Below are 22,280 nucleotides of genomic sequence, written 5' to 3'. Positions count from 1 at the left end.
CAACTATATTTACTATGCAATTAAACTGCTGTTCGATTGGTTTAGTAACCTGAAAAGTTCATAGTATTACACAAAAGAGCAAGGTGCCTCAGGGACATGGGAGGAGGACCTTACCTAACTCTACCATGAGAAGCCGAGTGAGAGCAGTGTAGAACACTGTCCGGCACCTAAGGTCACTGAGGCTGTAATTATCGCTGACGCCCAAGAAAGGGAAGTGTTTACTCTGTTGAAACAGAAGCGTATGAAAAGTTAAGCGTTCTACAAAATTTGCTACACACGATGTTTTTTAACGTAGTAAGGAAACTTACTGTGTGATTCTGAAGCATGAATTGCACAGCCTCTATTTTCACAAGCCTTTTCAGGAGGCTATAAGTAGCAGGTGTTAAGGAAAAATCAGCTTCACAGTATTATGGTTACATTATCAGGTTGTACAAACTTTCAGGAATTTTTAGTGAGAAAAAATCCTAACTGAAACAACTACAAATGTACGTTAAAAAATATCTGAATTTTATCTAGAAGTAGATGTCATGGAGATATTCTTTAGAACATTAAAGACCATAATCTATTATTAATTAAAGCAATTACTTTTCATGGCATATATTCTAGTCACAAAAGAGATGAATGAACTAAATGACTCCTATAATTAAACAGAGAGTTTCTGATAATAAATGGTGCTGTTTTTTCCCCAGATAGTCCCATGTTATCAGCATGTAAAAAGAAAAAAAAAATAGTGGTTTTGCAACTGTGTTGAAGACGACCAGCACTTGGCAATGGGACTGGCAGCAACCCTAAGCAGCTCTGAAGCAATGGCCTCAGAATCACAGAGGTGATCTTCCAGACCCATCAAAAATCACATTTAATTTGTTTCAGTTACAACAGATAAAAATGCATCTCATGCATACTAAGCTACGTTAAACACTTCACCGAAGTATTTTCAGATGTATAGGAACTGAATGGAAATTTCTTAAGAACATACAGAGACTCAGAGCCAGAGCAAAGTCCGTAACAAGGCGGTACAGCTGGGAATTTTGGATGTCTCTATGGGTCACACACATGTCTCCACAGGAATCCCAGTTTCTTCAACTTTATAAAATAAAAAGCCAATCTAACTGACCACTGCTAAGCATGAACTGAAATCTCCCGCTCCACAAACTGGCTAAGCTCAAGCCAGTGACAGTCCAGGTGGCAGGTAACTGCAGCAGTACAGCGTTGGCCCCAGCCACCATGCAGGCCCTCAGGAAGGTCTGCTGCTCTGGTCTGCACTGCACCAGCAAAGCTACCCGATTCCTGGGCTGAAGCTCCTTGCCCTGGTCCAGCAGGACAAGCTTGAGCCTGTTTGCACCTGCTTGTGCACAAATGCTCCCAGGGCGATGCACACTAAATGACACAGAAGCAACGTTATTTCCTGGACTGCACATATTCTACAGATCGTACATTCTAGCATGGCTAACTGAGCAGTTACATCTGATGAAATGTAGTATTTTTCTTAAGGTTTCTTTTAAAAAGCATGCAAAATCCTATTAAATCAAAACTTAAGTTTGCAAAAACTATGTTATAGAAGCCTTTAAAGCACCCAACATAAGAAGGACACGGAGCTGTTGGAGCAAGTCCAGAGGAGGCCACGGAGATGCTCAGAGGGCTGGAGCACCTCTGCTATGGAGACAGGCTGAGAGAGTTGGGCTGTTCAGCCTGGAGAAGAGAAGGCTCCGGGGAGACCTTCTAGCACCTTCCAGTACCTGAAGGGACTACAGGAAAGCTGGAGAGGGAATTTTTACAAGGGCATGGAGTGATAGGACAAGGGGGAACGGTTTCAAACTGAAAGAGGGAGATTGAGATGAGATCTTAGGAAGAAATTCTTTGCTGTGAGGGTGGTGAGACACTGGCCCAGGTTGCCCAGAGAAGCTGTGGCTGCCCCCTCCCTGGCAGTGTTCAAGGTCAGGTTGGATGGGGCTTGGAGCAACCTGGTCTAGTGGAAGGTGTTCCTGCCCGTGGCAGGGGGGTTGGAACTAGATGGTCTTTAAGGTCTCTTCCAACCCAAACCAGTCTGTGATTCTATGATTCAGATGGTTCAGACAGTTTCACAACTTGAATCCTTTCCTAGCTGTGTGAATTATGAACGAGGACACACTAACTCCCTGTCTCAGATGATTCAAACATTTGGGGTTAGGCAAAGCAGACAATACTGCATATTCCAACAGAGCCATGCTGACGTCTTTGTGAGCTTTTGTACAGAGGTAACCGCTGCCGTGAGGGATGTTTGCAAACAAGGAGCGAGAGAATGGCCAAAGCAGGGGCCTGGGTTTTCTGACTCCTACTTCTCCTTCGTTTGACATAAAATTGCTGTGTGACTCTCCACAAGCCAGTTAATTCCACTGTCTGAGTTCTGCATCTGTACAACAGGGATATAAAAGGCTTTGCGATACCCAAGTATACCAACACACTTTTTCAGGAATGCCATAGAAAAATTCAAAACCCAGAACCATTCATAAGCATTGAAGGCATCAAATGAATTAAATGACTTATGGACTTGTACAATGAATATTATAAAAACAGGACTCATTAGTTTAATGAACACTGTTGATCCCTGGCATTGATGAAGTTCTTTAAGAAATAATCAGTATGACTGCATAATTTACACTGTACAGTAGTGCCTACAGTCATGTACAAACACAGATTTTACAAACAAATACCCATAACACTTATTATTGTTAATTTTTTTTTGAGTGCTTGCTTTACTCTGCCATTCCTGCCCATAATTGATTGAAGAGTTCGATTACTTTTATGGGAATAAACAATTTCCCTTTTCATTTTAAACGGATTAAATTATTTTTAAACAGTTAGAAGTGTAAGAATAGGTTTTATAGCTGCTATTGGAAAATGTCCTAATCTCGTTTTAAGATGATGCTCCTTTGTCAATCTATAACATTTGACATAGCATTGCTTGGTTTTATAGCGCAAAGCCACATAGTTGTTGGTTTTTTTTCCTCTGTTACAAGGGAGAGCCTTTCATAACACTGTAAGGCTAACAAAGACACAGATAAAGAATTTTTGAGAGACTATAAATATTTTACTGCAAGTTATTGTACAAAATAACAATGAAACTGTAGTTATTTTGCTACAAAAATATACAGTGGAAAAGTTAATTATTAGAAAGAACTAAACATGCATGAGGGAGCACTATGGCTTCAAAGACATAAAGGAATGACTAACATTCCATTATGTAAATGAATTCACAGATATTTCACAACTGATCAGCTAGGAGGGACATAATGATTTATAATTCAAATAACTGAGCTTTGAAATCAAATTGGGCTAATATATTTCGAAATATGCAAACCTGGAATAATTGTGAAAGTAATGTAAACTGTGACACCAGCTCCAATCATTTGTTGCCTTTGTTGTTAATACTCTTTATGTTTTTTCTTCTCTTTTTTTCCGTTACACAGTACAGTTGCTGGAATTATGGTTTGCTTTTAATTCTATATTATCCTTTAGAAAAAGACTATTATACACATTAAAAAAAAAAGATTTCCAAGACTGTGTAGAAGCCGATTGACGTACAGGAAAGTACTGAAATGAAATAAATTATTATTTTAACCTTTCAGGCTAGCCACAATTTAATCTATATCAAATACTGAAAATTGATCCACTGGATCCAGCATCTTAACAATACACTCTTTCAAAGCAATAAATACTTAATACCTTTTAAAAAAACCCTAATATAATGTGAAAAGGCCAAAGTTTGCAATGCCAGGAAGTAGTTATAAACTACTTCATATGTTTGAAATAAAAAGTACTTCAGTATTATTATTAAAAAAAAAAACTATTGGTAGAGTTTTTTATAGGAAAAAAATACATATCTTTAAAAGCCAAAATGACCAGTGAAATTGGGTTGTACATCATTTTCTGGGAAAAAGGAAAAACAGCCTCGACAGGTGTAATTTATCATTTTTCTGATTTAATACCAAAGAAATATATTAAAATAATAAAAAGAATCCTGAAATCCTCAAAATTTGTAGTGATAAATAGCCCTCCCTGTCTTTATTGCATTATGCCTACTAACAGAAATATTGCATGGTGGATTTTGCCAGACAAGGACGATTATTTTCCAATAAAAAGTTGCATATTAAATTCCAGCACAAAAGTGGGTGTCTAATACTTTTGAAATCTTTTATGGTTTGCCAGAGAACACAATTTTAAACTTAACTAATACAACATCACGGTGAAGTGAACCAGCATTAAAGCTGTCTTGGTACAACCACACCCATCTAAGCAGAAAAGCTACTGTTCTCAGAATTCTTGTTTCAAGTATTTCCATTGAAAAGTAACTGAATAGATTTTGGTATTTATGTTTTTAGTTAATCTATCTTTTTACTAGTTTTTAAACATTTCACATTGAGGTTTAAGATGGGTATTTATGAAGGTAGTGCTGCTTTACATCCTGACTACGCACAGGGGTCTGAAACTGCTCTTGCAACAGTTAGCAAGTTTCTGCAAAGAAAAAACCCCCAATTTCATCACAATTCCACTCTTCAGGAGAACTTCGGTTATTAAATATCTACTTTTTCATCCTTTCTAGGTCGTGATACCATTGTATCTATTTCATGAGCAGAAAACTCATTTATTGCAAATATAATTTGAGTAATTCAAAAACTAAAACTATCCAGACATTTCAGCCTTGGAAAAGTATTTTTTGCACCAATAGCTTATACTGACCTCCCTTTTGAGAGCGACCATGTGAATACACGTCTTTGAAAGCCTCCAGAAGACAATATGAAATGCTAGATGCTTGTTGGCTTTAGCAGTAATATCAGGCTGATTATTTCAGCGAGTATACATCCATAAATAAACAAGCAAGCACTTGAAGTCAGGTGCACCATGTGAAATTTCTTGGTTATTCTGAATGCGTTTTGAACACTACTGAAGCAATAAGGATATAGTATAAAAGAGGAGAGAGCTCATTAGTCTCTTAATGAAATAAATGTCTCCCCTTCTGTTTTTGTCAAATTCCTTAGTACTGTTTCACTTTCAAGTCCTTTCCAGTCCTATTTCTGTGATGCCATGAGAACATAAACACATGCATATTTAAAGCACCAAGTTAGCTGCTTAATGGTATTTCAAGTAAACATACAGAAGTACACACTGTATGATTTTCATTAAACCAAATTCACTTACAGAATGTGGAAACACACACTCATCTTTCAACCCAAGGAAATATATTAAAACTCTTCTTATATGATTAGAGTTCTGTGGAGAAATAAAATGATACCAATTGTCATATTCCAGGTGCCTTCCCCTCTGCTTGTCTAACAATCTCCTCTAGAAAATTACTGAAAAGTTGTTTTTATTTTAAAATAGCGAAGGATTTCAATATTGAATGTTTTTATGAGCTCTGGTGGTTTATTATCTGTCGTAGACCTTTAAATATTGTCACATCAAAACCAGCTACTACTTTTTTTTAAATCTTCTTGCTCGATTGCCTGAAAATTCAAAGAGCAGACATTCTTCTCCATCTTATGATAAGTAAGTGAATATGAGAACCAGATACAAAAGGTTTGCAACAGATAGCAAGTTAGCACCCATGATGTGGGTAAGAATTTTACAAAAATACTTGTACCCAGACAAAAATCCACATGCAAAGTCAAGGGTGTTTTATCAGTAGTAATGATGACACTGACACAGTGAGGAACTTAGAACCAGTCAATGATAAAACATGTGATGAGGCTTGTGTTTAAAATCTACCTCATGCTTCATATCTTAGTTGACTCATCCTCAAAGCAGAACTAATCCTGTTCTCAACTTCTAACAGAACTAATCCTGTTCTCAGTACTGTTGAACTCATCAATGGTATTAACTTCAAGATTAGGAATGGGATAAATGACCATAAGCAACTAGTTATATGATTTCTCTTTTCTAGATAAGAAGCAGGTGGAAATGAGCACACCTTTTAAAAACTATGCGTAGAAAAAGATAAACTAAGATGAATAAATATTAATATCCTAATTGGTTTAAAAACATGGCATACGAAACAACAGTCTCATATGAATGTTTACCTTATTATTTTCAAATAATATGTTATGCCATATACAATAAAAAGGATATCCAACAGAGAGGTCATTTAGAAACTGAAGAGTTCTTGAAATCACGGGCTCACACCTTCCCCGGTATTTAAGATTTGTAACACTAGAATAAACAAAACAAAACACTGAGATTTTATAACACATTTTCCTCTTTTTGAGAAGTGCAGTGCAAAAGCTCAGAGCAGTAGCGCATTATATTACAAATGTATTTCTGTGATACGTCTTAGGACTTTCCACTTATAAGACAGAAAATGCTATAAAAACATGCCATGTCTTTTTCCTGAACAAGGGAATCAAACTTTTTTGTAATATTGTAACAAATGCATTCATTTAAAAAAAATCCATCATCTGTCATAATGAAATAAATGATCTGAAGCTTCCCCCTACTTATATCTATCTTACTCACTTTTCAGCACAGTATCCAGCCACTTAACTTCTGTAGTGTTTATCTGCCCAATTCTTCACAAGATAAAACCAGATTTCTATAAATTCCCTAGGAAAATTTCCATAGGAGAAACGGGGCACAGAAAAACTAACGGCCAATTCCCAGAGCTGCTGATATACCCAATTCCCAGTGAAACACTACCTTGCAGTTCTTGTACTAATCCCTTTTCTTCCTCTTCCCTACAGCAAACACTTAACTAAAGTCAAGACACATATGGAATACCACATTTCCCTAATTGCAACCCCTCTCAGACACAGGCAGTTAGGAAGCATACTCTGATTAATGAACCAATGCATAAATTATGATATAGGATAACACTAGATGTATTATCAATCGTTGGGTAACACCATATAAAGCAACTTACCATTTTTGACAGTGAACTCTTATAGTTAGCCCTTCAGTGAAATTATGCAGCTAACACCAGGTGGTGATGACTTGCTCTACTACCTTACAATAGGTTAAGCATGAGACACAGAGCACAGAGCCAGGACCCTCTACAGCTGCTTCTGTACTGTGTGCAGGTCAGTGCAAAGACACTGAAGTGACTTGGGGTGGAATCTGTTGTGTTCACCTACTACATTTATTAGGAGGTGAGGAGGCGGCATTAACCTTCAGATGAAAGGGGTAAATTGAAGCCAGTAAAGTGGAGGAACGTAATTTTTTTCAAATGAGGAGTTGTTACAACAATAAGTTAGGAGTCACTGATCTTGTAGTCTGTCGTTTTTCAGCTTTCTTATGGGAATGTCATGTAGGCCAGTGTCAACAACCTTACTGAAGTCCAAATGTCTGATACTTACTCTTCTGTTGTAAACTCCAGTCAGTGAGTCCAAGAAGAAATTACACCCTCTTCCCCCAGGTAGCCCAAACACATTTATCACTTCATTATACACTGACTACTAGTAACTTTTTCTAGTGCTCCTTTGAGAATCCAAGTTGGCCTGATCAGCCAATAACAACTTCCTTCCTCTTAGATCCGTTTTGTAAAGGCAAGTACTGTGCCCTACTCTTCTGGGACATCCACAGTCACCCTCAATTGCTCAAAAACTCAAAAGAAATTTGAATGCCCCCTTCCTCCAGATCTCTCATGCTGCATGAGAGATTCACAGCAGAGTTTCTGGTATTGGATTCATCTGCAGAAATAAAAATCAGGCCACCACAGCCTTTTGAAACACAGCCCATTCAAACAAAAAGGCAGCACAACAGGCTGCTCAGGAGCCCTGCACCTATTCCTGATCGTGATATCAAATTGCTAGGGTGTATCTCAAACTGCCAGGTGATCAAGAATAAGTAATTTCAGATTTGTATGCCTCAGTTTCCTTGTCTGTAGAACATACGTAATGATTCTGACTAAGCTGTCAGATCTATTGATGAAAGACCACGATGTAAGAGATAATCAGTACCAGCTATTCATATCATGAGGCAACAGGATTTCAATTCTGGGAATACAGAACTTGAAGAAGAGATGTTACATGCCTTAAAATCAGCACTGATTATTGCTTTTACATATCCACAGGCTAAGCAACGTACTACACCACATAAATTAAATCTCTTTTTCAGGAAGTTAAGCTCAAGAATGCAGTTTAAAGCATATAACTGTTTAGTATTATTTGCTCAGGAAAAGACAAATAACAATGCAATTACTGAAGCAGTATTCCTCAATTTAGATTTACAAACAAACATTGATTTACTTTATAAAATCTCTATGAAGAGCTACAGAGGTTCAGATTGCCTTAAAGAAATAGCCCATTCTAGCAAGTCCATAATTCATAGTTTATCCATACTATAGGGAGTTCTGGAGATGTTTATAGTTGTACTAAATCCTTAACAAGTATATACCATACAAAGCAATAAAAATGAATTTGGACTACCCAGATTTGACATCAATATCAAAATCATAAAAAGGCTATTTTGCAAAAGACCAAATCTTTGTCCTTCAGTAGCCAGATGTAAGACATTTAAAGAAGAATAAGAAGTCACAGTGACAGCTTGAAAAGAAAATTAAAACTGTATAAGGAAGGCTCTTCATCCAACATTCAGCGTATTTTTGTATACATCTATTCTTTCAGTTCATGGTTGTATTTGGATGCTGAAAGATAGAGTAATACTCGTGAGTGAATAGAGGCTGAAAAATTTCAATTGCAATTGTAGCAATTCCCATTTCTGCTTCTGCCTTATCAATATCAGGCAATAAAATGTAATACTCTAAGAAACATCTACAAAGCGTTATAAGTATCTGAGAAATTTGTAATGATCTAGAGAGGAATCTCATAATATAAAAAGCCGTTTTCCACTATGTAAGGAAGAAAAACGAAGGAATGAAAGATGAGAAAAATGTACAGCTCTGAGAAATCATGGCAAGACAGCACTTGGATTAAGTGCCAGTGTCCTTGCCTCCTCCTCTCTCAAGTGGCTTATCGATTTAAAATATTAACTAAAGGAAACAGTCAAAGGAACCAATCACAAGGTTTCAGATAAGTCATGGAAAATAAGAGCTTCATCAAAAGCTATGCCAATGTCAAATTCACCAAAACATCTATGGTAGATGAGCACTGAGTACATTCTAAAGGCAAGCACAAAAAAGTGGAAATAAATTGACAGAATATTTTCAGTTTTGGCAACAATTTCAGTATCAAAATACTGAACCACAAACGCACAAAATCCGAAGAGCAACAGTAACACTGATCCATGCTGAAAAGCTATGAGAATTTTAAAAATTTAAATGAAACAGCATTAAGAATCCAGTACACTTTCAAATATTTGCTTTTAGTTTGCCTTTAGTAAGAAGACAAGAATAAAACCTCAGCTTCAAAAAGCTGCACCAAAGCAGCTTCTCAGCTTCTCCGAACCCTCCAGCTTGGTATGAGACTGTCTCTCACCACAGCTGCTTACTAATGCAGTTCCATCAGCACACCAAACATCTCTTCCCTTAATACAGTGACTTAAAAGCATTATTTTCAGAGGCTTTGTATTTTTAACCTAAATTCTAGCGGGGGAAGGTAAATAATGATTACATACTCCAATTTACAATTCTCTGGGAAAAGAGTTACCATCTCATCCACAGAAGCAGCACAAGTATTTGCACGTATCAAGTCATTACGACACTGGGGCAGGGAAAGAATCAAGGCAAAGACATCCACTTCCAGCCTCTTAAATCCATTTCATGACTTTTTTTTTTTTTCCCCTCTAAAAAACCATTCTACTGTCCTTAACTTCCTGTCCTGTCCTCAGTTTATGATGTGCAGAAAGACTTCTTCAGAGACATGGACTGTATCACACTGCTCTTCACAGTTCTGTGTGGTGCACAGCAAAGGATAACCCTTCATACAAGATGTAGCAGTTCTTATGGCAGTAGTGGGTGGGAAATAATACTGCTGGAGCACAGGAGCAGAACGCTCAGCTTAGAAGAGAGAACTGAAAAACATGTGGTGCAATTTAAAAAAGAAAATTTTAGAGGAGGAGACAGAATCAGGGATGCAAGGTAGAAAAGCAAAGCGTAGTCAGCAGAGAAAAGGGAGTGCTGATGAGTGAGTACATACTGTACAGAAAGAGAAAATCCATTTGGTCACGTGGATGGTGGGTACCTTCTCCATTTAGTCATAGAATGTCCTGAGTTGGAAGGGACCCACAAGGATCACCGAGTCCAACTCCTGTCCCAGCATAGGACAACCCCAGAATTCGCACCATGTGTCTGAGGGCACTGTCCAAATGCTTCTTGAATGCTGTCAGGCTTGGCACCATGACTGCTTCCCTGGGGAGCCTGTTCCAGTGCTCCACCACCCTCTGGGTGAAGAAACTTTTCCTAATATCCAACCTAAACCTCCCCTGGCATATCTTCCTGCCATTCCCTTGAGTTCTGTCATAAGGATATTAGAAATATAGTTGCATTATAAAAATCATAAAGATAAAAAAAATCATACATTTTAAACAAAGCTTTCAAATTTGCTTAAGGTGTCTGCTATCCAATTTCCATTAAAGTGCAAGAAAACCAGGCATCCAAATGCCCTAAAAAGACTTTGAAAACCTCTTCCTTATGTGGTACTTAAGTTTCAGTAATAACAAAGATTGCAATTTGTTGGCAAGAAAGCTCCGTACAGTCACGTTTTAATTATTTCTTGTAGATTATCATCATTTACAATGAAAGCTCTCTGTGGTTCAATGAAAGTGATTGGATATATACTTTTCATTAGAGCTGGACAAAGGTGAATAGTTACAAAAATGCACATTCCGTCATGAATAAAAGTGCCATGGAGTCCTATCAGTATGAGTGTTCAGAAAATTATTCAGAGATGCAGACTTTTTATACTTATGTATTACTTAAACATTGTTATATGGAAAAAACTCTCTATTCATACATATGTATATACAAGCCGATCATAGTGAAATCATTACAGCAATTAAAAAGGCAAAAACCATCCAACAGCAATGTTTGGATATGCATCATTCTTTCATGTTTCAGTTATCATGACCAAAAATAATAAATATTTGGGCAAATATTTTGTAAATCTACCTCATGATAAATCTCTTCCACATGAATTTGACAATAACTGAAAGGAACCAGAAGAGGCTCACAAAGAATAAGTGAAGAAAAAGAAAGGTGCTTGCAGCCAAAATAAATACAAGGAGCTTTCAGCCAAATGCCCAGGACAGGCTCAAGAAGCAGGTGGAACTAGGGCAGGTAGGTAGCTACTGCTCAAAGGGATGATGGGTGAAGGAGAGGACCACTGTTAGTTTTGGGTACAGTGCCTCATTTCTTGCCTTAAGAGTCCTGGTCTTGAACCACTTTCCAGTAGGCCAAGAGGCATAAGAACATGTGATGGGGCTGTTTCCAGAGGAAATAGGAGCAACAAGGATAGAGAACTCCATACAGATGGAGGAATAATCTGTGCCTTTGAAAGCCAGTACCTCAGGGCAACAGGCTAAGAAGAAGAAAGTCTAAGGAAACAGGCTGGGACCTTAAGTCGCGTTCCTTCTCCAGAACCTTGTCATCCACTGCAACCCTAGTAGCTCTTTCAAAATCCCATTGCTCCCTCTTGCCTGTCTTCACACTCATGTAACTCCTCCCAGCTTATCCCTCCTTGAACCTACTCTACGGTTGCTACAATGCTGAACACAGCTGAGAAGACTTCAGATGCCTTGCATACTAGAAAAATTTTGTTGAGATTAGGTATTTTTTCAGCTGGCCTTCCCCTTCCACACATACACCCTATAAGGTGACGGTCAAAGCAAGCAAAGACAGTGGATGCTAAAAGAACTATCCTATAAAATTTCTGGTACGACTGTGATGAAAATACCGCCATTAATGGATATTCTGACTACATAAAACTCTATCCCTTCAGAAATGATTTAAGAGGAATTCAGTAAAAAGCACATTCATTAACTTCCAATGAAAAGGTGATAAAAGGTCTAGGATCTGATGTGACAGTAGTACTTTAAACTACAGTCAGAAGGTCTAAAGGACACCTATTACATTGACAAATAGCAAAATATTTCTCTACTTTGAAGAATATCTACTTCATACAGTCTTTAATCCATAAACTGAGCAGTGGCTACTGCAGCTACTAGCAGCTACGACACAAGTATTTCAAATTGTTTTCTGTTAATGAAAGAACTCACTGAGTTTGATCATCAATCCTCCACTGCAAAGCTGCTACTAATGGATTCAAAAGAACAGATGAAAGCTACATAAACGAAAGTGAACTACTGAAAACAGAGATCTGGGAAAAGACAGCTCAATAGAAAATGTGTTCAAAATCTCAAGAAATCATTTACTGGGCTCATGTAGGACTTCAGGAAACTAGAAATGTGTCAACCAGTAAGTTATCACAAAAAGAGGTTAAGTCTCTAACAGCAGAACAAAAAAATAATTAATATGTCCTCATAGACTACAACTTCTTTGACTATCATAAACTCAATTGATATGTTTACTCCTCACACCAAGTATAAAATGCTTCCTGCATGCAGCCTTCATTGGATTCTTTAATGGCAAAGTGGAAGGAAACAACCTGACACTGTCTTGTGATCATCCCACAGTGCTAATGGCAGATTATGATAAGGTTTTTTCTCCAATACTTTGATTTGAAAGACTGGTTGCCATTAGCCAGCCAACAACATTCTTTTAAGCGTTAACTCCTCTATTTCACATAATGCTCAGCATTAAGAAAACAGAAACTATACAGTCTCAAATATTGTTGTGCAGTTACTATACGAGAACACCACCGCTTTAACAAGAAAATGCACACTAAAAATTCCCTAGTGTTTCCTTTTAACCTAATGTTAAGGAATAATATATGACAAATTTCACCTACTTAAAGAAAAAAATGGACATGTAGGGTAAGACAGAACAGTAGACTAGTGGCTTTCTAAAATAACGGTGTGGTTAAAAATACTGACTACATCCACGAGAGAAAAAGGTGAACGGTCTCACAGTCATGTATCCTGCCCACTGCTGTTACGAATGTGCTAAGATTATTTTTAGTAGCAGAGCACCAGAAATGCTGCCAGACTGGATTGCCTCATCAGACTCTAGTTTTTGGATTATATATCAGCATGTTATGGTTTCACACCCAGATTTTCCAACTGGCATGCTATCACTGCGGAGAAGCTCGTTTATTTTAATTGACACAAACATGAATGTGTTTATACAGTGCTTTCACAGCTAACTCTTAAAGCTGCTGAATTGTCCATTTCAAGCTGTAACATCCATTCCATACAATGAAATTGATCTTCAATCTAATCAATGAACAATTCATGTTTTTAGGAAAATACAGTAAGCCATGAGGAAAGAGAAAACAATGTAGAGTGTATCATCTAAAAAGCAGCCCCGATTTTTGCTTTTTACATACCTAGTCTGCTTTTAAAATCTTCCACGTAACATTAAAACCCTATGTTTTTTCCTTAATTTACAGTACTTGCGCAAATACAGCCCTATCCAATCTAAACACGTGTAGTACTTAACATACAACTTGCTAAATGATACACTTATTTCCTCCGTTGGCAAAGGCAACAGAGATTTCGTTTCAATGGCAACAACAAATAGAAAAAGAGAAGCAAACTGATGCATCCAAACAAGAGTCCTCTTTCCCCCCTTCTTCCTCAGTCATTCAAGTTTCACTGTAGTTTGAAACAACGACATGACGCCTAGCCATGTGGTACCACGACATGGACTGCTTTCAGAAACTCTGCAGTAAGCATCCATCAATATTTTTCCATTCATCACCCTCCATTTACCTGTCTTCAAAGCGGACTCCAGATAAATATCAAGGTTTGATGAATACTATTGTTATCCTAAGGCAAGATATAACAACTCGGCTTCTAGTTTCAAGGAAGCAAAGCATTTATGCCCTGTTTTTCACAGAAAAGTTAAGTCATATTAGAAAATGACCTCATCTTAATTGCTACTATTTCTCAAGGCTGGTATTCATGGTAGCAAAAGACAAGCCTGGTTTAATACTGTCCAAACAGGTCACGGCTAACCTGGTAACATCAACAGAGATGTTTCTCTAGCAGGTCAAAGTCTACTGAAAGTATTTAAAGGTCTTATAAGTCAGATTTAGAAGACACGAAGTAAATGACAGGATGCAGCGCCTTCCTCACCGTAGAATAAAGAGGTAAGGTACTTGTTTCTCTTTCTCCAGGCACACACAGAACTCATTGTCTCCTGGGGACTCCCAGATTTTTTTAGTGGATATCCACAATTTTTCAGAGGGACCATTTTGTTTTGCTTCAAGAGCAAAACTGATTTTAGATGAAACTCTTTTTGAGTTTCAAATCTCGTGAAGAACATAAGTAAAAAGAGACAAAATCCTGGTAGTTTTGCCGGCACCCAAGGAGAGCGGCTGCAGCAAAGCCATGACAAAAAGGTAGGTTCTCCAGAGTAATTTTCTAGGATTATTCTTAAGTGAAAGTATTGCAACGCTGATCTGCCAGAATAACACACCATCTTATTCTGCCAAATGCCAGAGATGAGAAAACAGTTGATAATAATGCTCCTTGTCTCCTTCAGTATGAGGCCTTAAAATCCTCCTCTGTGAATCTGTATTTTTAAGAGCAAATTTGGCTGAATTTGGCCAGATCTCACCAAAAAGCAATCCAAAAGAGCCTCCTCAAAACAAAGATTAGTTTAACTTGGTCAGTTCCCCACTGTAAATTACCATGAAGCTTTACAGGCAGTTCCACTGACATCTGAGGGTGTTAGGAATGAGAAGTGAGGAATGGGGGGGACTGCTCGTGCCAGGCTGTCACTGAACAAGAGTCTATGAAATCTCAGCTCTATTCTCCCACAAGCCATTTCCAGAGGTGATGTAGGCACTGTGAAGAATGTATGCAGCTGCAAGTGGTTATTTAGGGGCCTGCAGTACCTTCAGAAAATAAGACAAGGGTGCTTCTGAAAATGGTTATCCCTTACTTCCAATATTTAACATTTACAGAAGACATTTTGCTAGAAAAGAGCGAACTTAACGACAAAATAAAACTCAGATTTTATGTAAACATTAAAGACAAAACAAAATACATACACAGAATAGAACCCAAGCACAAACTCACATTTTTGTCATAAATGTTTCCAGAACATGGTTGTCATCTGTTATTCCTAAGACTTCTGACATTCGGGCATACACCTGGAAATAAACATTTCAACAGTAACATATTACAGACATTTACAAGTACCAACATTTTCATTTATTCTAAAACCTTCCCTGTTTTGATTTTGCATGATAAAAGTACTTGCACAACTGCCTGTCCATAAAGCCTAGCTGAAGGATTTGTAAGAGATGGCTTATACACTCTCTGATAGTGTTTTGTGAATTTGGGACTGATAGGCTTTTACCTGCCCTTGCATACTTTTCTTCCCACAAAGGAGATGTAAATTTTCCACACCAAACACACATTGTTGTTCACAGAAAAATAGAGCCTCTATTCAAAAAACCTGTTTTATTATAAAAAATTGCAAAGTGATGGAGAAAACATTCTTCTGTTGGTCTCTGTCCTCAGTGGGATGAGATTCAACACTATCCTTCAGCTTGTATTTGCAAGTTCTTGCACTGCCAGTCATAAAACCTGGTACATTAGGTCTCATTTTGTGTTCTCAAAGGGGACCAAAGGCTTTGGCAACCAAGTAACTTGTAGTTGTATAGTTTCCCCCTTTATTTCAGACCCAAGACATACCACCAGTCAAGTGTTCCCAGCACCCTACCTATGAGATCAGACTGCTGTTATGATGTAGTGACAAATACACAAGACACAGCAAGTATATATTTTTTTCCTTTACTGTGTAATCTTCATAAAATTTTCTGGTAGTTTTAGTAGCCCAAAATGTAGTTTGAATAAAAGCATTTAGTTGGGTTAAATCAACTTCAGAAACAGATGGGTACTGCAAAATGTCTTTGACAACCCTCTGCCAACTCACTTTTCCCCTCCGCTATTTGCTCACAACTGGGCTAAACACGGATCTACCAACCAGTACATTTCATTTCAGTCACTTTAACCTTTAGTGACAGTAAAACCAAGTATTATGTGTTATACGTAATCCTTCCATATGATGTAACGGAGTGAAGCATGGCTAAGGTGTGAGCTGAGCAGCAGGCACAGCCTGGTTACGCAGCGGTGAAGGCCGGGTGCCATCTAGCTGCCAATTTTGTTCCCTGACATCACGTATTCCACACAAATACCAATGGACTTGAGCTAACTCCATATTTCTGTTACTGTACCTAAACTGGCTCGTACCAACTTCTTTTCTGGTGATCTAATCCCATGACTTTACTTAAAAACCAAACCAGCAATAGCCTACCTCTGAGGATGTAAATAATAATAATATAAATGACAAATAATACAATAAAAATTGTATTTTCATGTCCCAAAGACTTTAGCTTTAAATTCGAGCATTTTAAAGCACGAGGAAATAAACTTGCAGCTCTAACCAGAAATTGTACCAAGATCAAGAATAACTTAACTTGCAAGCTAACTTATCCTTTTATAATTGTATGAATGTAATTTATTGTGACAAAATCAGTAGTGAAAGGACAATCAAAATATGAAAAAAATTGTAATATACAATACAATCCTTCAAACGTTGCAAAATTTACACGTTCACAGTGTAAATGTGAAGTTATTTATAGTAATTAAACATAGCAACAATAATATATTCAAATATAAAAATAATACCTTTGAATTTTAAAAAAAATCACCTCTCAGTGCACTGCTGAAATGCTATAGCAGCTGCAATTTTAGCATTTCTGTATTTGATATGAGGAAAAGAGAAAAAGAGATAGGGAGGAATGCAAACATAGCAGCAAACACACTTCTGTTGAGAGCTTTCCCTTCTGCCCCTGGAAACCAGTGGGAGAAAGGGAGGGTGAGCAAGCCCATGGCATAGTAGCATTGTGCTCTGTTGTCAAACTAGGCTCTCCCCACATCAGAGTTTAACAAATAAAATACTAAAACAGCAGTCAGTGTTGACAAAGAGCAGTGCTTTAATCCACAATTATCCTTGTAACTCTTTCTACTCCTTTTATCATCCATTAGCTTTGATTCCCATTATCCCATCAAGAACTGTGTCAACGCTTTTGTCCCTGGGGATTTCCCACAACTACCAGGATCTGACAGCCAAGCTTGAGTGCTAAGCAGGATCATTACCTCTTAAATCCACTTATCTGATCCACTGAATAGTAAATTGAAAAGCTCATTAACAGCAACAATCTGATTTGTTTTCACATGTGACAGGGTCATTTCAAGTCAGCATGAATACAGTGCTTGTAATAAAAACTACTACCCGTTCCCTAATGTGACAAATTGTAAGCTAAAATAAATGTGATATTTTAAACACCTTCTTCAAAATAATTTTCAAAGCCAACACACACTCTTAGCATGTAAAAATAGAAGAGTAGACAACCCCCAACCACAACAATGAAATGCCCTTAGACTTTTAAGCACTATAAAAAATTAATGATAAAGCATTTTGGACGTATAATAATAAAGCACACTTCAACAACAAAGACTGTGCTACATATTCAAAAGGCAGAGAAAAATACTGTTGAAAGGGGTCATGAAAGGATGTGGAATGGCATGGGGAAGTGATCTCATCTTCAGCTGGCTTCCCACCACGGAGCCATGAAGGCAAAGGCAGCACAGGGCCCTGGGGGGCTGTGGGAGCTCACAGCCACACATCTGCTGGGTCTCCTCCCTCTGAGGCCTTGAGAAGGAAGGTCCTTCTTCCAGCAGGAAAAAAAATGAGGCCTATGTTTTTAGTTCCCTCCAGACACTCACTTCAGTAAGGAGCAGGATAATTAACTTTCACTAGGAAACAGCCACTTTAAGACTTCTGTAAAACCTTCACACAATCATTCCTAAACCCTTACAACTGCAGGATTTATAACTTCCAAAACAAATCCTGCATCAACACAACGCTATGCGATCACGCCATGATATCACCACCCACACAATGCTACGCGATCACGCCATGATATCACCAAATACACGCTACGCGATCACACCATATCACCAAACACATAATGCTACCAATCATGCTACGATATCACCAAACATACAATGCTATGCAATCATGCCATGATATCACCACACAACGCTACGCGATCACACCATGATATCACCAAAAACAGTAAAATATCCCATCATCACCACCTCATTCTTACAATGGTTACGAACGTTAGCCAAAAATCTGCACAAGTGATAACATTAGGCTACAATGTTTAATGAGCTTCGCAGGTACACGTACATACTCAAGGTCCTCAAAGTAAGCTCGGGCTGATACCACCATTGCAACCAGTATCCATGTGGCATTGCTATATTCAAAGGTGACAGCAACGGTCATGGCAGTGAAGAGAAAGAAGAGCCCAGAAAAATGCCTTCAATAATGATCAATAACAACTTCAAACATATTAAAGCAAGTGTGAAGGCAAGGGATCCAGAGATCCTTTTCTTTTGCCCTGTTTGCATCATTAAAACCACCTCAGCGGAATGAGGACGTTTAAGGGAGTCAGCAGGTTCACAAGCTGTGGTGCCAGGGAATTTTTTGTGATCTAGCAGATGTACCAGTAGTTTAAACTACATAACCATATACTTCCCAACTACTTGAACTGTACCTGCTGCATTTCAAAAGGATGAGAAAGTAAAATTGTATAAGCAATGTTTTATAAAGCAAAGCACTTGTATGTAAATATATGTCAAGAAAATGGAGAAATAATTTAGTAATCACACTAAAACTTTATTTCCCTGTCTCCTCTACTCTTTGGCCCTAGATATGTTTAACTTTGCTTTGTCTTTTGAGGTCTTCTCTTTTTGGTACTATCATTATAACTCTGAAGAAGCTAATTATGTCAATCCTTAAATGTGAAGCAGATTACAGAACTGGGAAGCTCCGAATATGAGTTCCTAAAGGTTGTATGGCTATATAATGACAGTCACAGAAATTCAATAACAGCACTGTATGGAATGTACTCAAACGCACCCCATGAAACAAATTAAAACAGAGCAATGAATCTCTCACACTGTGCAAATAAGAAAACACAAGAAAATGTTGGTTTCTATATGTTTCATAAGGGCTATTATAATGAATTAAGATTTTGGATAATGAATCTTCAGAAAATTACAGTAAAGTTATTACCCGTAGGCACTGCGTAAATGCTTAAGATATTATAACTTCCTTGAAGCTCTCCAGGCCTTGCTGCAGAGAACTATCACTGCAACATTAAAGTATTTTGTCATGAACACTGAGGGCAAAACCAGACCTTAACCGTATTTATCCCAACGTGACAGAAGCTGAAGTGGGGACAGCTGCTCTGACCGAGCCTGGAGCAGCTGGGCTGGAGCACACGCGGCAGGTCAAGGAGAGCACCTCCTTCCCCACGGGCTGGCGGGGAATTCACGCAGTGCAGGGGCGACTCCGGCAAAGTTCTGAAGCTGCCATCCCACCTCTCTAACATCCCTGTGCACCACCCACTAAAACTCCACATTAATCATGAGTTTCTTCCCCGGTGTCAAGCGCCACGACACGTTTAGTAATTTCCGCTGCATTTTAAATCAAAATCAGGTACTTTGAATTTTCAGCACTTCAAAACCCCATTACGACGCAGCAGAAATCTAGCTGCCAAATCCCACAGACTACAGCTGAAAATTTGACCTGAATCCCCCAATTAGCGTATCAGGGTGCCAGATTGCTCACCTTTACCTCCTGACCAAACTAAGGGCTTAAAAAGCCTTGGCTTTTCTAGCCTCTCCATAAGTCACCTCCATTCCTGACCAGCTCTCTTAAAAAGGGAAGAGCTCAAAACACCCTTAACTCAGAGTCTAAACCAAGAGAATGGGCTAATCTGTTTTATAGTTAGCTCCCTAAATGAAAAAAAAAATCCAAAACAGGCCGTAAGAAATTGCCTCAGTTAGTTTCAGACAGGATCTCTGAAGATTAAGGTGGGCTTTGCACTACATAAAAAGTAGGCTGCTCTCCCATTCACTGCTACATGTGTTTGTAAGCAGAGGAACGACACCAATTACATAAATGATATACTATTTACCATCTTACCTAAAAACTTAGCTTAAGTAAAATATTGCATAAAGTTATTCTCAATTGAAAGAGACCTACTGTAAAATAACATTTAAAAATTAGGGTATTGTTATTACAAGAAAGTGTTATGTCATAGGGAAAAGGGTAAACCTGCTGTGTGGCTCAGTCATTGTTATGGATGTTATTTCCTTCTTAGTCCTGTTGAAATACTCTGTCATCACGAGTTCAGATAGTAAGAGGTATTAACAGTTCCCGCAAAGGCTGTTTTCCAGGCTCTCTTCCCCAGCCCCTTCCCCGTTAGCTCAACAGAGCAAGAGAATTCACAGGAGTCCGGGGTGCAGGAGCGATTAGCTCCCTCCTATGCCTCCTGCTCCACAGAGTGCCCATGTGATGCCAGCAATAAACCTTTTCTTAAATGGAAATTGATCTCTATTTCAATGACTTTCTCTCAGCTTTTATTTACTTATTTATTTACTTCTTCCCTTCTGAATTCCTGTTTTCTGAAAATCTTGAAAGAAAGATTTACAATTCTGGTGTACTTACAATGGGAGACCTACTATGAACTAACTGCTGTTATTACTGATGTGGCATGAGAAGCATTTTCTGGTTAAAAAAAAAAGGAATTGGTTTATCTGCTTGGTCTTCAGCTAGCCAATTGTTAAAATTGTGCTTAGCTTCAGAAGTCTTGTTTAGACTTTCATTTTTGTAAAGCACCATTAGAGATTTTTAATTCTACTGTCACTTTTGCTCCCCTCCAGGGCTTAAAGCACAAATATTATAGTGAAAACTGAGAAAAACCATTAACAGCTATGACTTTTTGAACATCATCTGAAAGGTTTTTAGTTTTTAAAGTACAGTTCTGGGCGGCGCTTTCCATCAGAGCTGTACACTGCACTGCAGAGATTCAAGCCATATAAGTAGTCCGGTATTTGCTTAACAAGAAGCCAAAATGCTGCTTTAAAATCCTCTAAAGATAGAAATGAACCAATACTGTACACACTACAAGAGTAGACTTGTGCCAGTCAAAAAACTCCAACAGATTAAGTATTATAGGTACTTCAGTAGCAGTAATCGACACTCTTACTTGCCCCTGTAACTATTAAAAGTGTCCAGCTTAATTTTATTCAGCTGCTTAATTGTATCTAAATGAGCAGCCCACTCAGCATGCTTATGTGCAATAAACCTCAATGCTAAAGCATCAACATTAGTGTGGCATTTAAAAACAAATAATAAAAAACACAGCTACTTATTGTAGTTCTAAAATTTCTGTATCAAAACCAATTTCATTGTACTAACACAGCTGCAGGTGTTCTGCATCTCTCAGGATCAAGCCTTAAGCATACGAAATTTAGTGATATCACATATCTTAAAAAGGTTTTGCACCAGACTTGTACATCAGAGTGCTTTTGCACATTTATCCCACAGCATAAGGAGAGGTGTTACAGCCTCCGCAGCTAATACCAGCAATTTGAACAACCCTCTTTGGCAAGCCAGAAATAAGATAATTGTTCAACATAGGCTGGCTCTTCTGAAATACTGGAAGCATTGCCTGTAATTATAGACATCTGTCATTGCTAGCCACTCAGTAGTAACCCTGACATCAATATACAACTATAACACTAAACTGCCTGCAGGCACAGCAATGGAGCCAGATACGAGAGGCGGGCAATCATCTGCCTCATCCAAACTATCTGTCAAAGGTTCCTAACCACAAATAGCTCTTACGTTTTGTATCCTTAGGATAATATGTTGATTTATTTTAGGTCCTCTAATATTTACAGTCTAGGCCATCTACTAAAATAAAGAAACAAACCTTATGGCTAATGGAGGCAGTTACCGTTCAAAATCATCGCGGAAGGTCATAGCTCACCGCTCCAACGCTAAACACTGATGGCTGTTTTCAACATGCACCTGTGTATAAACCTTCCCTCCTCCAAAATCATACAAGCTCATTTCCAGCCACAGTGTACAGCGATCACTATTCTCTCATCACATTCTATCAACCAACCCAACAAAATATTTACATTTTGAACCTTCAGAATGTCTCTGCAAAAATGTGCACAGTCAGTTCCAGTATCCTGGAGTTCACCGTGTTGGTACAGAAACGAGAAGCGCCCTGCAGAATGATCTGCAACATACGATTTTGAAAAAGGAATTGCATTAATGATATAAAGTATGGTTACAGAATAAATACTTCACCGAGTTCTTAGCAGGAAGCTGACATACACTCTTAACCAAGGGA

General features: G+C 38.1%; 1 protein-coding gene across 1 annotated transcript in view; it reads right to left on the bottom strand.

Annotated features, from left to right (window-relative positions):
• The window catches only part of RANBP17 (RAN binding protein 17), a 163,258-nt gene that overhangs the window by 63,103 nt on the left and 77,875 nt on the right, over window positions 1-22,280 (bottom strand). The window contains exons 15-18 of the mRNA XM_068417218.1: window positions 15,067-15,140; window positions 6,103-6,183; window positions 309-372; window positions 115-223 (exon numbers count right to left, since the gene is read on the bottom strand). Of these exons, the coding sequence (XP_068273319.1) occupies window positions 115-223; window positions 309-372; window positions 6,103-6,183; window positions 15,067-15,140 (328 nt within the window). The remainder of the gene's footprint in view (window positions 1-114; window positions 224-308; window positions 373-6,102; window positions 6,184-15,066; window positions 15,141-22,280) is intronic.

The sequence above is a fragment of the Nyctibius grandis genome, chromosome 22 (assembly GCF_013368605.1).
Source record: "Nyctibius grandis isolate bNycGra1 chromosome 22, bNycGra1.pri, whole genome shotgun sequence".
In the NCBI taxonomy this organism is placed as follows: Eukaryota; Metazoa; Chordata; class Aves; order Nyctibiiformes; family Nyctibiidae; genus Nyctibius; species Nyctibius grandis.
The sequence above is the reverse complement of the archived record's forward strand: the minus strand, read 5'-3'. Positions and strand labels throughout refer to the sequence as shown.